The sequence below is a fragment of the Oncorhynchus gorbuscha genome, unplaced genomic scaffold (assembly GCF_021184085.1).
Source record: "Oncorhynchus gorbuscha isolate QuinsamMale2020 ecotype Even-year unplaced genomic scaffold, OgorEven_v1.0 Un_scaffold_528, whole genome shotgun sequence".
Taxonomy (NCBI): domain Eukaryota; kingdom Metazoa; phylum Chordata; class Actinopteri; order Salmoniformes; family Salmonidae; genus Oncorhynchus; species Oncorhynchus gorbuscha.
Genome location: NW_025745353.1, coordinates 40,791 through 57,500, shown reverse-complemented (window position 1 = coordinate 57,500; position 16,710 = coordinate 40,791). Strand labels below are relative to the sequence as shown.

At 50.0% G+C, this 16,710-nt stretch overlaps 1 protein-coding gene across 1 annotated transcript in view; it reads right to left on the bottom strand.

Moving 5' to 3' along the window:
- LOC124018471 (lysine-specific demethylase 4C-like) overlaps positions 1-16,710 on the bottom strand; it is a 67,245-nt gene that overhangs the window by 42,194 nt on the left and 8,341 nt on the right. Inside the window, 10 exon segments of the mRNA XM_046333800.1 lie at positions 3,347-6,072; positions 7,687-7,823; positions 7,826-7,888; positions 11,041-11,231; positions 11,825-11,962; positions 12,864-12,967; positions 13,246-13,295; positions 15,531-15,642; positions 15,645-15,723; positions 16,306-16,420. Coding sequence (XP_046189756.1) covers positions 3,347-6,072; positions 7,687-7,823; positions 7,826-7,888; positions 11,041-11,231; positions 11,825-11,962; positions 12,864-12,967; positions 13,246-13,295; positions 15,531-15,642; positions 15,645-15,723; positions 16,306-16,420 — 3,715 coding nt within the window.

The window sequence follows — 16,710 nt, the reverse complement described above, 5'->3', positions numbered from 1 at the left end:
ACAATGGTCAGGGGTCAGACTGAAGGTTCAAAGTTTAAAAGTATCCCCCCCCCAAATGACACCCTATTCCATAGTGCACCACATTGACCGGGGCCCATAGGGGAGTAAATTGACCGGGGCCCCAAAAGGGATATTTTGACCGGGGCCCCAAAAGGGATATTTTGACCAGGGCCCCAATAGGGATCTTTTGACCTGGGCCCCAATAGGGATCTTTTGACCGGGGCCCCAATAGGGTTATTTTGACAGGGGCCCCAATAGGGATATTTTGACCGGGGCCCCAATAGGGTTATTTTGAAAGGGGCCCCAATAGGGTTATTTTGAAAGGGGCCCCAATAGGGTTATTTTGACAGGGGCCCCAATAGGGTTATTTTGACCGGGGCCCCAATAGGGTTATTTTGACCGGGGCCCCAATAGGGTTATTTTGACAGGGGCCCCAATAGGGTTATTTTGACCGGGGCCCCAATAGGGGTATTTTGACCGGGGCCCCAATAGGGTTATTTTGACAGGGGCCCCAATAGGGGTATTTTGACTAAGCCCCTGTTCAAAAGTAATGCCCTATATAGGGAACATGGTGCCAACTGGGACAAAACTAAGGTCACCGTGCAGCTAAACGTGGGAACTAACGTCGTTGGTACATTTCTGAAACGCATAATAAAACCAGTCTTTGATTATATATAACATGGTGTATATATATATATATATATATATAACGCATAATAAAACCAGTCTTTGATTATATATAACATGGTGTATATATATATAACATGGTGTATATATATATATATATATAACATGGTGTATATATATATATATAACGCATAATAAAACCAGTCTTTGATTATATATAACATGGTGTATATATATATATATATAACGCATAATAAAACCAGTCTTTGATTATATATAACATGGTGTATATATATATAACATGGTGTATATATATATATATATAACATGGTGTATATATATATATATATAACATGGTGTATATATATATATATAACATGGTGTATATATATATATATATAACATGGTGTATATATATATATATAACGCATAATAAAACCAGTCTTTGATTATATATAACATGGTGTATATATATATATATATAACATGGTGTATATATATATATATATAACATGGTGTATATATATATATATAACATGGTGTATATATATATATAACATGGTGTATATATATATATAACATGGTGTATATATATATATAACATGGTGTATATATATATATATAACGCATAATAAAACCAGTCTTTGATTATATATAACATGGTGTATATATATATATAACATGGTGTATATATATATATAACATGGTGTATATATATATATAACATGGTGTATATATATATAACATGGTGTATATATATATATATAACGCATAATAAAACCAGTCTTTGATTATATATAACATGGTGTATATATATATATAACATGGTGTATATATATATATAACATGGTGTATATATATATATAACATGGTGTTGAAAAGATAATCAAAAGGATTGAAATGGGTATTTTCCAAAGTGTGTGTGTTATCATATGTGTGTGTGTGTATGTGTGTGTGTGTGTGTGTGTGTGTGTGTGTGTGTGTGTGTGTGTGTGTGTGTGTGTGTGTGTGTGTGTGTGTGTGTATGTGTGTGTGTATGTGTGTGTGTGTTATCGTATATATGTGTGTGTGTGTGTGTGTGTGTGTGTGTGTGTGTGTGTGTGTGTGTGTGTGTGTGTGTGTGTGTGTGTGTGTGTGTGTTATCGTATGTGTGTGTGTGTTATCGTATGTGTGTGTGTGTGTGTTATCGTGTGTGTGTGTGTGTGTGTGTGTGTTCGTGTGTGTGTGTGTGTGTGTGTGTGTGTGTGTGTGTGTGTGTGTGTGTGTGTGTGTGTGTGTGTGTGTGTGTGTGTGTGTGTGTGTGTGTGTGTTATCGTATATATGTGTGTGTGTGTGTTATCGTATATATGTGTGTGTGTGTGTGTGTGTCATCGTATGTGTGTGTGTGTTATCGTATATATGTGTGTGTGTTATCGTATATATGTGTGTGTGTTATCGTATGTGTGTGTGTTATCGTATGTGTGTGTGTGTTATCGTATGTGTGTGTGTGTTATCGTATATATGTGTGTGTGTTATCGTATATATGTGTGTGTGTTATCGTATATATGTGTGTGTGTTATCGTATATATGTGTGTGTGTGTGTGTGTGTGTGTGTGTGTGTGTGTGTGTGTGTGTGTGTGTGTTTATCGTATGTGTGTGTGTGTTATCGTATATATGTGTGTGTGTTATCGTATATATGTGTGTGTGTGTGTGTGTGTGTGTGTGTGTGTGTGTGTGTGTGTGTGTGTGTGTGTGTGTGTGTGTGTGTGTGTGTGTGTGTGTGTGTGTGTGTGTGTGTGTGTGTGTGTTATCGTATATATGTGTGTGTGTTATCGTATATATGTGTGTGTGTTATCGTATATATGTGTGTGTGTTATCGTATATATGTGTGTGTGTGTGTGTGTGTGTTATCGTATATTTGTGTGTTATCGTATGTGTGTGTGTGTGTGTGTTCGTATGTGTGTGTGATCGTATGTGTGTGTGATCGTATGTGTGTGTGTGTGTGTTATCGTATATATGTGTGTGTGTGTGTGTTATCGTATATATGTGTGTGTGTTATCGTATATATGTGTGTGTGTGTGTGTGTTATCGTATATATGTGTGTGTGTGTGTTATCGTATGTGTGTGTGTGTGATCGTATATGTGTGTGTGTGTTATCGTATATATGTGTGTTATCGTATATATGCGTGTGTGATCGTATATGTGTGTGTGTGTTATCGTATATATGTGTGTTATCGTATATATATGTGTGTGTGATCGTATATATGTGTGTGTTATCGTATATATGTGTGTGTGTGTGTGTGTTATCGTATATATGTGTGTGTTATCGTATATATGTGTGTGTGATCGTATATATGTGTGTGTGATCGTATATATGTGTGTGTGTGTTATCGTATATATGTGTGTGTGATCGTATATATGTGTGTGTTATCGTATATATGTGTGTGTTATCGTATATATGTGTGTGTGTTATCGTATATATGTGTGTGTGTGTTATCGTATATATGTGTGTGTTATCGTATATATGTGTGTGTGATCGTATATATATGTGTGTGTGTTATCGTATATATATGTGTGTGTGATCGTATATATATGTGTGTGTGATCGTATATATGTGTGTGTGATCGTATATATATGTGTGTGTTATGGTATGTGTGTGTGTTATCGTATATATATGTGTGTGTGTTATCGTATATATGTGTGTGTGATCGTGTTTATGTGTCTCAGCAGCCATACGCACAGTGCAAACCTCTCCAGGTTCCAGCCCTGAGTCGCCACACTCAAAGTCGCTCAAATCATTATCATAGTCTTCCTCCCCTTCCTCTTCTTCAGCCTCTCCTTCCGATGACTCACTACTACTCTCCTCCCTCGTGCTGCTCTGCCCCTCATCCTCCGAATCTCCCCCTTCCATATCTGACACCTCCCCTTCCCCCGGTCTCTCCTCCAAGGGCGATTCGGGAGGGTCAGGTTCTAGAGCCCCCTCGGCCTCCCTCTCCACCCCCAGTTCCCTGCACAGAGCCAGGGCTTCTGCTGCCTCCACCTCCCCTCTCTGGAGCTCAAACTCTCCACAGAGGCCCAGGGGCTCCCCGACACCGGCCGACCCCAGAGAGGTGGACTCCAGCTGGGCCCAGGTGAGAGGCCCGTCCCCATGTCCCTCCGGGTCCTGGTCGTCCGTCTCAGTTTCGTGATCGAGGTCCGTGACCTCTTTGCACTGCGGCTCGGTCCACATGGTGTAAGGTAGTGCATCGTGGGTATAGTCGGCGGGGAGCTCCGGGTGGTGGAGGCTCTCGATGAGCACCGCAGGACTCTGGGAGTTGAGGTTCTTCCAGATGCCATCTGAGAAAGGTTTGGGCTCCAGGTAGAGGCTTTGGGAACTACAAACAGAGTCCACGTTTCGAGAAATACAAATGGAATCCACGTTTTGGGAACTACAAATGGAATCCACGTTTTGGGAACTACAAATGGAATCCACGTTTTGGGAACTACAAATGGAATCCACGTTTTGGGAACTACAAATGGAATCCAGGTTTTGGGAACTACAAACGGCATCCATGTTTGAGTGTGGAGTTTGGTCACGGTTGTGTTGGCGTTGTACTGTTGCTGAATGGTCATTCAATTCACTCAGCTCAGACGAGTGGGCCAACGTATCTTTAGAAGTCAAACTGGCGCTAGCTAGATATAAACCCTGAGTACTGGAGTCTCTAAATACATCGTCTCTTTGAGAGGGTCCTTCTGAGTCGGAGTCCATGGATACGGTTGCCGTCGAGGACCCGCGTTTCTGGATTTGCTGCGTTGGCAGTAGTGTGACGTCACAGAGCATGTGGTTATTATTGCTAGCATGGGTCTCCGCGGAGGTTCGACTACAGTGGTTGTCGGTGGTCAGCACCGTCTCAGACGATGTTTGGATTGGTAGTGTTTCTAGATGGGAAGCGTCGGCGGCCATTTTGTGCAGAGAGGCGTCCATTTCGGGTTGAGCGTCGCTGGTTGCACTAGCCGCCGCGTAAGCTGCTACCTGTGACTCCAACTCTGGCCTATGGTGGTGGTCTTCAGTAGGACCAGAGTGCCGAGAGGGGGCCATTTTGTGATCAGAGGCGGCCATTTTGGGCCGAGCATTGCTAGTTGCATTAGCCACGTAAGCCGCTAACTGTAAATCCAGCTCTGGTCTATGGTGGTCTTCAGCAGAACCCAAGCGCCAGTCTCTGTAAGGCGCCAACGGTGGAAAATCCTCTTCCTCCAACTTCTTTGACGCCAACTCCTCGTCCGTTAACGTCTCCGTTCCTGGCGAGAGGGTCGTGGGTGTCTCGCGTCGGAGCACGGGGGCGAGGACCGGGTGACTGCCCGGCAAATCCGGTAAGGTTAGAGCACCACCGTGTCGGCCAGTCGAGGAGGAGGAGGACGACGACGACGACCTCGGACCTTTGATCTCGGCGTGACCTCCGCTGACGGCGAGTGTGAGGGAGGGCATCTCCTGGGTGAGAACGGGCGGCAGGGGAGGGCAGAACCTGGTCTCTCCAGACAGTTCTGGAGTGAGGAAAGGCATGTCCACCCCGTTGTTCCTCTGGAGGAAAGGAGGGCAACAGTCTCGTAAACTACACCTCGGAAGAAGGGAAGGGTTTTGTACGGGGACACGGTTGTGTGTAGTACACATAGGGAGAGAGGAACGGTTTTCAACGGGAGTGCAGTTTTTTTCACTACACCTGAACAAGTTAGCTGGACCAGAACCAGAACTAGAGTTGGAAATAACACGTCCTCTGGACCCGGAGTCAGTATTCGTGTAAATGTCATTGTAAAGTGCTGGTGTTTTGCTTTCAGAGGTGTGACTGCTGTGTGTAGTAGTAGTATTAACCGCAGTACCATGGCACGTATCCATTTTATACTCAGTGCCGGGGAGTAGGGTTGAGGTTAGGTTTAAAGACGACTTCTCTACGGCTGAAGAACTTGAATGAAAAGCTCCAGGGCCACAGGCCGAGTCCGTACACCCCTGAGCCCCAGTCGGGTGCACCGTTCTGGGGGAAGGTAACCTGGTCCGTAAGGGGTCTGGAGAGGGGTGGACATCCACAGAGCAGTCCTCGGGAACCAGTCCCAGTGGAGTCAATTCTATACATACTGACTTAAACGGTCCTCCGGGGATTTCTCTTCTTTCTGATCGGGCAGGTGTAGGGGCAGCCTCGGACCTCTGATGGGGTCCTTTAATGACCTCTGCGAACTCTGACCCTGAGGGGTTCTGTGGGGGGTTAGTGGGATGCAGATGGGGTGAAGGGTGAGTCCCCGCCCCTGTCCCTTGTTCTGTGGTGTCCACTGAGACAGGGGTCAGAGAGGGAGAGGGGCGAGAAGAGAAGTTGGAAGAGGGTGAGGGAGAGGTGAAAGACGAGGGGCGCAGAGGTTCAGGAGGACAGGGGAAGGCCAACCGGTCACTCTCCACTTCCATTCTGTTGACTTTCACCACACACATCTGCCGACAAGGACCTGTGGAACAGAGACACAACATAATTAAAAAAAAAATATCTTTGAGATGGTGAAAAAACAACAACATTTGGATGATAAAATATTAGTCAACATGGACTGGAATCCAGAAGATATAACAGAAGAAAAACGCTTGGGTCCGTTTGGATCTCTAACGCAAAGAATTAGGAATTACAGTTCTAGAATGAACCTGCTTATGATGAGTTACCCATAGAATTAGGAATTACAGTTCTAGAATGGACCTGCTTATGATGGGTTACCCATAGAATTAGGAATTACAGTTCTAGAATGAACCTGCTTATGATGGGTTACCCATAGAATTAGGAATTACAGTTCTAGAATGGACCTGCTTATGATGAGTTACCCATAGAATTAGGAATTACAGTTCTAGAATGAACCTGCTTATGATGGGTTACCCATAGAATTAGGAATTACAGTTCTAGAATGGACCTGCTTATGATGAGTTACCCATAGAATTAGGAATTACAGTTCTAGAATGAACCTGCTTATGATGGGTTACCCATAGAATTAGGAATTACAGTTCTAGAATGGACCTGCTTATGATGAGTTACCCATAGAATTAGGAATTACAATTCTAGAATGGACCTGCTTATGATGAGTTACCCATAGAATTAGGAATTACAGTTCTAGAATGGACCTGCTTATGATGAGTTACCCATAGAATTAGGAATTACAATTCTAGAATGGACCTGCTTATGATGAGTTACCCATAGAATTAGGAATTATAATTCTAGGAATTACAATTATAGAAATTACAATTATAGAATGGACATGAACCTGTTTATGATGAGTTACCCATAGAATTAGGAATTACAATTTTAGAATGAACCTTCTTATGATGAGTTACCCATAGAATTAGGAATTACAGTTCTAGAATGGACCTGCTTATGATGAGTTACCCATAGAATTAGGAATTACAATTCTAGAATGGACCTGCTTATGATGAGTTACCCATAGAATTAGGAATTACAGTTCTAGAATGGACCTGCTTATGATGAGTTACCCATAGAATTAGGAATTACAATTCTAGAATGGACCTGTTTATGATGAGTTACCCACAGAATTAGGAATTACAATTCTAGAATGGACATGAACCTGCTTATGATGGGATACCCATAGAATGAGGAATTATAATTCTAGAATGGACATGAACCTGCTTATGATGGGATAAAGGGCAGCCATTTTGGTCAGGGAGTTGGTCCACCACGCTTTACCAGTGCTGTTTATAAGACATGGTGTAAAATAACGAAGTTAAAGCATTTCATCTGCACTGTATATCTGTTAGTTAGCCAGACTGTTTTAGACAAATGGTTCCCATTCAGTTTTTTTAAAACAATATTTTAGGTTGACAATAATTATATTGCATAATTTCTGATATATCACACACACCTTAGTTTTATTTTAAGTCGTAGAATTATGCCTCTACTGCCATTCATTCCAATTAGACCGGTTTGGATTTCTCCTGACCAATATGGCTGACATTTTAATCCCATTCTGGAATGTTGAAGGTTCATGACAAAGCCCCTCTAGTCATTTAATAGGATCTCTTACCTTCGATCAATAAATCATTCAGAATCAAATCAACTAATCTCTTACCAGGGAGCCGGAGTGTATTCTCAGTCTGACCCTCTCCTTCCTCCTCATCGTCCTCATCCTCCCCAGCCCTGCAGCCTCTCCGGACCTTGGGGCCCAGGGTGCCTCCGAGGCCCCTCCTCCTACCCAGGACAGAGCACCCTCCAAGGCAACAGGCTCCTCGCTGGTCCTCAGACGCTTGGATCTGGTCCGTGGGTGTGAGAGGCTGCTGTAAAGGGGACACATTTAGCATCTCTTTGACATGCCACATATTCAGAACAATTTACAATGGTTCTCCACCCCCATCCTCCCTCCTCCTCCCACACCCCTCCATCCCCATCCTCCCTCCTCCTCCCCCTCCCACACCCCTCCACCCTCCCTCCCCCTCCCACACCCCTCCACCCCCATCCTCCCTCCCCCTCCCACACCCCCATCCCTCCCTCCCTCCCCCTCCCACACCCCTCCATCCCCATCCTCCCTCCTCCTCCCACACCCCTCCATCCCCATCCTCCCTCCCACACCCTCCATCCCCATCCTCCCTCCTCCTCCCACACCCCTCCATCCCCATCCTCCCTCCCCCTCCCACACCCCTCCATCCCCATCCTCCCTCCCACACCCTCCATCCCCATCCTCCCTCCTCCTCCCACACCCCTCCATCCCCCTCCCCCTCCCACACCCCTCCATCCCCATCCTCCCTCCCACACCCCTCCATCCCCATCCTCCCTCCTCCTCCCACACCCCTCCATCCCCCTCCCCTCCCACACCCTCCATCCCCATCCCCCTCCCACACCCCTCCATCCCCATCCTCCCTCCTCCTCCCACACCCCTCCATCCCCCTCCTCCTCCCACACCCCTCCATCCCCATCCTCCTCCCACACCCTCCACCCCCATCCTCCTCCCACACCCCTCCATCCCCATCCTCCCTCCTCCTCCCACACCCTCCATCCCCCTCCTCCTCCCACACCCCTCCATCCCCATCCTCCCTCCTCCTCCCACACCCCTCCACCCCCATCCTCCATCCCCCTCCCACACCCCTCCACCCCCATCCTCCCTCCCACACCCCCCATCCTCCCTCCTCCTCCCACACCCCTCCACCCCCATCCTCCCTCCTCCTCCCTCCCACACCCCTCCACCCCCATCCTCCCTCCTCCTCCCTCCCCCTCCACCCCCATCCTCCCTCCCCCTCCCACACCCCTCCCTCCCTCCCCATCCTCCTCCTCCCTCCATCCTCCTCCCTCCCACACCCCTCCATCTTCCTCCTCCCTCCCCCTCCCACACCCCTCCATCCCCATCCCCTCCCACACCCCTCCATCCCCATCCTCCCTCCTCCTCACACACCCTCCATCCCCCTCCTCCTCCCACACCCCTCCATCCCCATCCTCCTCCCACACCCTCCACCCCCATCCTCCTCCCACACCCCTCCATCCCCATCCTCCCTCCACACCCCTCCATCCCCCTCCTCCTCCCACACCCCTCCATCCCCATCCTCCCTCCTCCTCCCACACCCCTCCACCCCCATCCTCCATCCCCCTCCCACACCCCTCCACCCCCATCCTCCCTCCCACACCCCCATCCTCCCTCCTCCTCCCACACCCCTCCACCCCCATCCTCCCTCCTCCTCCCACACCCCTCCACCCCCATCCTCCCTCCTCCTCCCTCCCCCTCCACCCCCATCCTCCCTCCCCTCCCACACCCCTCCCTCCCTCCCCATCCTCCATCCTCCTCCCTCCCACACCCCTCCATCTTCCTCCTCCCTCCTCCTCCAACACCCCTCCATCCCCATCCTCCCTCCCCTCCCACACCCCTCCATCCCCATCCTCCCTCCCCTCCCACACCCTCCACCCCCATCCTCCTCCCACACCCCTCCACCCCCATCCTCCTCCCACACCCCTCCACCCCCATCCTCCCTCCCCCTCCCCACCCCTCCACCCCCATCCTCCCTCCCCCTCCCACACCCCTCCACCCCCATCCTCCCTCCCCCTCCCACACCCCTCCATCCCCATCCTCCCTCCCCCTCCCACACCCCCCCATCTTCCCTCCCCTCCCACACCCCTCCATCCCCATCCTCCCTCCCCCTCCCACACCCCTCCATCCCCATCCTCCTCCCACACCCCTCCACCCCCATCCTCCTCCCACACCCCTCCACCCCCATCCTCCCTCCCCTCCCACACCCCTCCATCCCCATCCCCCTCCCACACCCCTCCATCCCCATCCCCCTCCCACACCCCTCCATCCTCCCTCCCCCTCCCACACCCCTCCATCCCCATCCTCCTCCCACACCCTCCACCCCCATCCTCCTCCCACACCCCTCCACCCCCATCCTCCCTCCCCCTCCCACACCCCTCCACCCCCATCCTCCCTCCCCCTCCCACACCCCTCCACCCCCCATCCTCCCTCCTCCTCCAACACCCCTCCATCCCCATCCTCCCTCCCCTCCCACACCCCTCCATCCCCATCCTCCATCCTCCTCCCTCCCACACCCCTCCATCTTCCTCCTCCCTCCTCCTCCAACACCCCTCCATCCCCATCCTCCTCCCCCTCCCACACCCCTCCATCCCCATCCTCCCTCCCCTCCCACACCCCTCCATCCCCATCCTCCCTCCCCTCCCACACCCCCCATCCTCCCTCCCCCTCCCACACCCCTCCATCCCCATCCTCCCTCCCACACCCCTCCATCCCCATCCTCCTCCCACACCCCTCCACCCCCATCCTCCTCCCACACCCCTCCACCCCCATCCTCCCTCCCCTCCCACACCCCTCCATCCCCATCCCCCTCCCACACCCCTCCACCCCCATCCTCCCTCCCCCTCCCACACCCCTCCATCCCCATCCTCCTCCCACACCCCTCCATCCCCATCCCCCTCCCACACCCCTCCATCCCCATCCTCCTCCCACACCCCTCCATCCCCATCCTCCTCCCACACCCCTCCATCCCCATCCTCCTCCCACACCCCTCCACCCCCATCCTCCCTCCCCCTCCCACACCCCTCCATCCCCCTTCCACACCCCTCCATTTTCCTCCTCCCTCCTCCATCCACATCCAAACTCCTCCCACACCCCTCCCTCCCTCCCCATCCTCCTCCTCCCTCCATCCTCCTCCCTCCCACACCCCTCCATCTTCCTCCTCCCTCCTCCTCCAACACCCCTCCATCCCCATACTCCTCCTCCTCCCTCCCCATCCCCCTCCTCCTCCTCCCACACCCTCCATCTTCCTCCTCCAACACCCCTCCATCCCCACCCTCCTCCTCCCTCCATCCTCCTCCTCCCTCCATCCTCCCTCCCACACCCCTCCATCTTCCTCCTCCTCCCACACCCCTCCATCCCCATACTCCTCCTCCCCCTCCATCCTCCTCCCTCCTCCCTTCCTCCCCTCCATACCTGTTCACAGGGGTCTTGACCCGGCTGCGCTGGAGCCAGTTCTGCAGTTCTGGGGTGGTGGCGGGCGTGGCTCGGGTGTGGTCCAGAGGACAGGAGTCTTTCCCCAGCTTCCACACAGCATAGCGGTCCGGCTGGAACCACTTCACAAAGGGATCCATGCTGATCTTCACCATGTCTTTACTGCATGTACACTAGGGAGGAGGGGAGAAGGGACTTAGCATACTATTTAGTGTGGAACCTCTCCACAAATGGAGACTAGGGGAGGAAGGGAGGAGGCTTAGGAACCAGACTAGCATACTATTTAGTGTGGAACCTCTCCGCAATTTGAGACTAGGGGAGGAAGGGAGGAGGCTTAGGAACCAGACTAGCATACTATTTAGTGTGGAACCTCTCCGCAATTTGAGACTAGGGGAGGAAGGGAGGAGGGTTAGGAACCAGACTAGCATACTATTTAGTGTGTGCAGGGGAAGTAGAATCTCTAGCTTGTTAGCTGTGTGTGTCCAGGGGAAGTAGAATCTCTAGCTTGTTAGCTGTGTGTGTCCAGGGAAGTAGAATCTCTAGCTTGTTAGCTGTGTGTGTCCAGGGGAAGTAGAATCTTTAGCTTGTTAGCTGTGTGTGCTAGAAGCTTCCATTGTGAAAGTGACATCACCTGCCCTGAGACCCAGAAGTACTGCCTCCCCCCAGAGGTACTGACCATAGTTCTGGAGGGATCCCTGGTTCCGGGTGGAAATACACACAACAGAAATAGTTCAGAGTAAACAGCGTGGCGTTTTCTTCATCTTACCTGAGTGGCCACCTTGCCGTAGTCGATCCATCGGACACTAGCGAAGTTGGTCGACTCGGCACAGTTGAAGCCGTGGTTGAAGCCAGCGTGGTAACCATACGGAAAGGTGATCATAAACTCTCCTGCCTCCTGGGTGATCTGGAGAGAGGGGGGGAGGAGGGAGTTATTGAGGACAAAACTCTCCTGCCTCCTGGGTGATCTGGAGAGAGGGGGGGAGGAGGGAGTTAATGAGGACAAAACTCTCCTGCCTCCTGGGTGATCTGGAGAGAGGGGGGGAGGAGGGAGTTAATGAGGACAAAACTCTCCTGCCTCCTGGGTGATCTGGAGTTATTGAGGACAAAACAAAAAAGTGGCAGTTGAGATGAAAGGCTTTTAAAAAGTGACAGTTGAGACGAAAGGCTTTTAAAAAGTGACAGTTGAGACGAAAGGCTTTTAAAAAGTGACAGTTGAGACGAAAGGGTTTTAAAAAGTGACAGTTGAGACGAAAGGGTTTTAAAAAGTGACAGTTGAGATGAAAGGCTTTTAAAAAGTGACAGTTGAGATGAAAGGGTTTTAAAAAGTGACAGTTGAGATGAAAGGCTTTTAAAAAGTGACAGTTGAGATGAAAGGCTTTTAAAAAGTGACAGTTGAGACGAAAGGCTTTTAAAAAGTGACAGTTGAGACGAAAGGCTTTTAAAAAGTGACAGTTGAGACGAAAGGCTTTTAAAAAGTGACAGTTGAGACGAAAGGCTTTTAAAAAGTGACAGTTGAGACGAAAGGGTTTTAAAAAGTGACAGTTGAGATTAAAGGGTTTTAAAAAGTGACAGTTGAGACGAAAGGCTTTTAAAAAGTGACAGTTGAGATGAAAGGCTTTTAAAAAGTGACAGTTGAGATGAAAGGCTTTTAAAAAGTGACAGTTGAGACGAAAGGCTTTTAAAAAGTGACAGTTGAGACGAAAGGCTTTTAAAAAGTGACAGTTGAGACGAAAGGGTTTTAAAAAGTGACAGTTGAGATTAAAGGGTTTTAAAAAGTGACAGTTGAGCCAGTCAGTTTGTCTCACCTTGTCGAAGGGGATGCTGTACTTCTTCAGGATAGAAGGGGAGATCAGGGTCATCTTGTGACGGAGAAAAGCCTCACACCCTTTAAACCCATTGGGGAAGAAACCTGGAACACACACACACACACACACACACACACACACACACACACACACACACACACACACACACACACACACACACACACACACACACAGGAAGATGAACGTGGAGAGACTGTTAGATAGATTGACAGAGTCAACACAGTGCTTTTGGGTACAATAATTTAGGTCTATCCTCCTAAGACCGCGTTTAGACAGGCCAGAATTGGGCTGCCTGTCTAAACTCTGCCTAAGTGTTCTACTTTTTTTAACTTAATATTTCATCTAGTTAAACTAAGCTTACCTGTAGCCAGTCTCTCCAGTCTCTTCCCATGCTCAGGGGGGATGGCATACCTGTAGACAGAGACAATGTGTCTGTTAATATAGACAATGTGTCTGATGTTACTATACCTGTAGACAGAGACAATGTTTGTCAGGTTAACACAGAAGGTGAACAGTAAACTAGTGTTTGGGTAGGTGTTATGTATGAGACAAACTGTTTAGATGTGTCATCCTCTACACTGACAATACTGGCCCCTAGTGGTGAGCCTTGGAATTCTACCTATTCTAAAGTTCCTGACGTGGAACTCTGTGGAACTCTGTGGAACTCTGTGGAACTCTGTGGAACTCTGTGGAACTCCCGCTGGGTTCTTAGGCATTCCATTACACCCACACCTCTTCTCCCCCATCAGAAGCCCCATATTCAACTATCAGTCTGAGGTAAGGGTGTGTGTATGTGAGTGTAAGGGGAGAGGGAGGACTGCCCCAGGGGTGGGAGAGGTGAGGGGTGAGGAGGGGTTGAGAGAAGAGCTTCTTGGTGGTCCTCCCCTCCAGGGAAATGTGTCTAAGTGGGGAGAGGTGAGAACCATGTGTGTGTTGCAGGGCTTCCTGCTCTAATGAACAGCAGTATACCTCCAGGGGAAGAGAGAGATGGGGAGACTGAGGGAGGGAGAGAGGTGGAAAGAGGGAGAGAGGGAGAGAGGTGGAAAGAGGGAGAGAGGGAGGGAGGTGGAAAGAGGGAGAGAGAGGGTGGAAAGAGGGAGAGAGAGGGAGGTGGAAAGAGGGAGAGAGAGGGAGGTGGAAAGAGGGAGAGAGAGAAGTGGAAAGAGGGAGAGAGAGAGGGAGGTGGAAAGAGGGAGAGAGAGAGGGAGGTGGAAAGAGGGAGAGAGAGAAGTGGAAAGAGGGAGAGAGGGAGGTGGAAAGAGGGAGAGAGAGAGGGAGGTGGAAAGAGGGAGAGAGAGAAGTGGAAAGAGGGAGAGAGAGAGAGAGAAGTGGAAAGAGGGAGAGAGAGAGAGGGAGGTGGAAAGAGGGAGAGAGAGAGGGAGGTGGAAAGAGGGAGAGAGAGAGGGAGGTGGAAAGAGGGAGAGAGAGAGGGAGGTGGAAAGAGGGAGAGAGAGAGGGAGGTGGAAAGAGGGAGAGAGAGAGGGAGGTGGAAAGAGGGAGAGAGAGAGGGAGGTGGAAAGAGGGAGAGAGAGAGGGAGGTGGAAAGAGGGAGAGAGAGAGGGAGGTGGAAAGAGGGAGAGAGAGAGGGAGGTGGAAAGAGGGAGAGAGAGGTGGAAAGAGGGAGAGAGAGGTGGAAAGAGGGAGAGAGAGGTGGAAAGAGGGAGAGAGAGAGAGGTGGAAAGAGGGAGAGAGAGAGGGGGAGAGAGGGAGGTGGAAAGAGGGAGAGAGAGAGGGAGGTGGAAAGAGGGAGAGAGAGGGAGGTGGAAAGAGGGAGAGAGAGAGGGAGGTGGAAAGAGGGAGAGAGAGAGGGAGGTGGAAAGAGGGAGAGAGAGAGGGAGGTGGAAAGAGGGAGAGAGAGACAGAGGAAGAGGGAGAGAGAGAGAGAAGTGGAAAGAGGGAGAGAGAGGGAGGTGGAAAGAGGTGGAAAGAGGGAGAGGTGGAAAGAGGGAGAGAGAGAGGGAGGTGGAAAGAGGGAGAGAGAGAGGTGGAAAGAGGGAGAGAGAGAGGGAGGTGGAAAGAGGGAGAGAGAGAGGGAGGTGGAAAGAGGGAGAGAGAGAGGGAGGTGGAAAGAGGGAGAGAGAGAGGGAGGTGGAAAGAGGTGGAAAGAGGGAGAGAGAGAGGGAGAGAGAGAGGTGGAAAGAGGGAGAGAGAGAGGGAGAGAGAGAGGTGGAAAGAGGGAGAGAGAGAAGTGGAAAGAGGGAGGTGGAAAGGGGGTGGAGAGGGAGATGGAGAGGGGGAGAGAGGGAGATGGAGAGGGGGTGGAGAGGGAGATGGAGAGGGGGGGAGAGAGGGAGATGGAGAGGGGGAGAGAGGGAGATGGAGAGGGGGGAGAGAGGGAGATGGAGAGGGGGAGAGGGAGATGGAGAGGGGGAGAGAGGGAGATGGAAAGGGGGGAGAGAGGGAGATGGAAAGGGGGGAGAGAGGGAGATGGAAAGGGGGAGAGAGGGAGATGGAAAGGGGGAGAGAGGGAGATGGAAAGGGGGAGAGAGGGAGATGGAAAGGGGGAGAGAGGGAGGTGGAAAGAGGGAGACTTACGAGGAGGAATAAAGAAGTAATTCCCCTCCCTTCCAACCCATCTCTCCCTCTAACCCCGCCTCTCAGTTTGCCTGAGACACACCATGCTAGTAAATAACAGTATCCCCCTACCAGGACTTGGGCTCTCCAAAGTGCAGGTAGTTGATGCTATAAAGGTCCATGTCTTCAGTGTGCCAGGAGAAGCTGGTCTTCCACATGCCGAAGTACAGGTAGGGTGTGTTCACCCCTGGATAGAAACACCACAGTCCTCTTCAATCACATCCAGGATGGAGTTGAGGTGGCCGATGTTCCACTCCTCTATACCCTACAAGAGAGAGAGGAGAGAGGAGGAGAGAGAATTAGATGAAAGACAGAAGGGAGAGAGGAGGCAAGAGGAGGAGAGAGAATTAGATGAAAGACAGAAGGGAGAGGGGAGGCAAGAGGAGGAGAGAGAATTAGATGAAAGACAGAAGGGAGAGAGGAGGCAAGAGGAGGAGAGAGAATTAGATGAAAGACAGAAGGGAGAGAGGAGGCAAGAGGAGGAGAGAGAATTAGATGAAAGACAGAAGGGAGAGAGGAGGCAAGAGGAGGAGAGAGAATTAGATGAAAGACAGAAGAGAGAGAGAGAGAGAGAGGAGGATAAAGGAGAGATGAGACAGAAGGGAGAGAGGAGGAGAGAGGAGGAGAGAATTAGATGAGACAGAAGGGAGAGAGGAGGAGAGAAGATGAGACAGAAGGGAGAGAAACAACAAGATAGAGTTGAGGTGTCCGATATTCCCCTCCTCTATACTTCACCAGGACAGAGGAGAGGTTGGGATGACTAGAAAGGAATATACAGGGAGTGAAATGACAGAGATCCTGATGATCGGTGATGAGTGACAGAGAGGAGAGAGAGACTGATATCTACCTCGTCATAGAGGCTCCCGGGGACATCAGCTCCATATATGGGAGATACGAAGGTCAGGTTCTTCCAGTACTTCCTCTCCAAGTCCTCATAGTTCAGGTAGCGGGGAGTACAATATCTGGAGAGGTAGAAGATCTATGTTATAAATACTATACTAAATATAACACATTATAGTTCAGGTAGAGGGAGTACAGTATCTGGAGAGGTAGAAGATCTATGTTTTAACTACTATACTAAATATAACACATAGTTCAGGTAGAGGGAGTACAGTATCTGGAGAGGTAGAAGATCTATGTTTTAACTACTATACTAAATATAACACATAGTTCAGGTAGCGGGGAGTACAATATCTGGAGAGGTAGAAGATCTATGTTATAACTACTAAATATAACACATTATAGTTCAGGT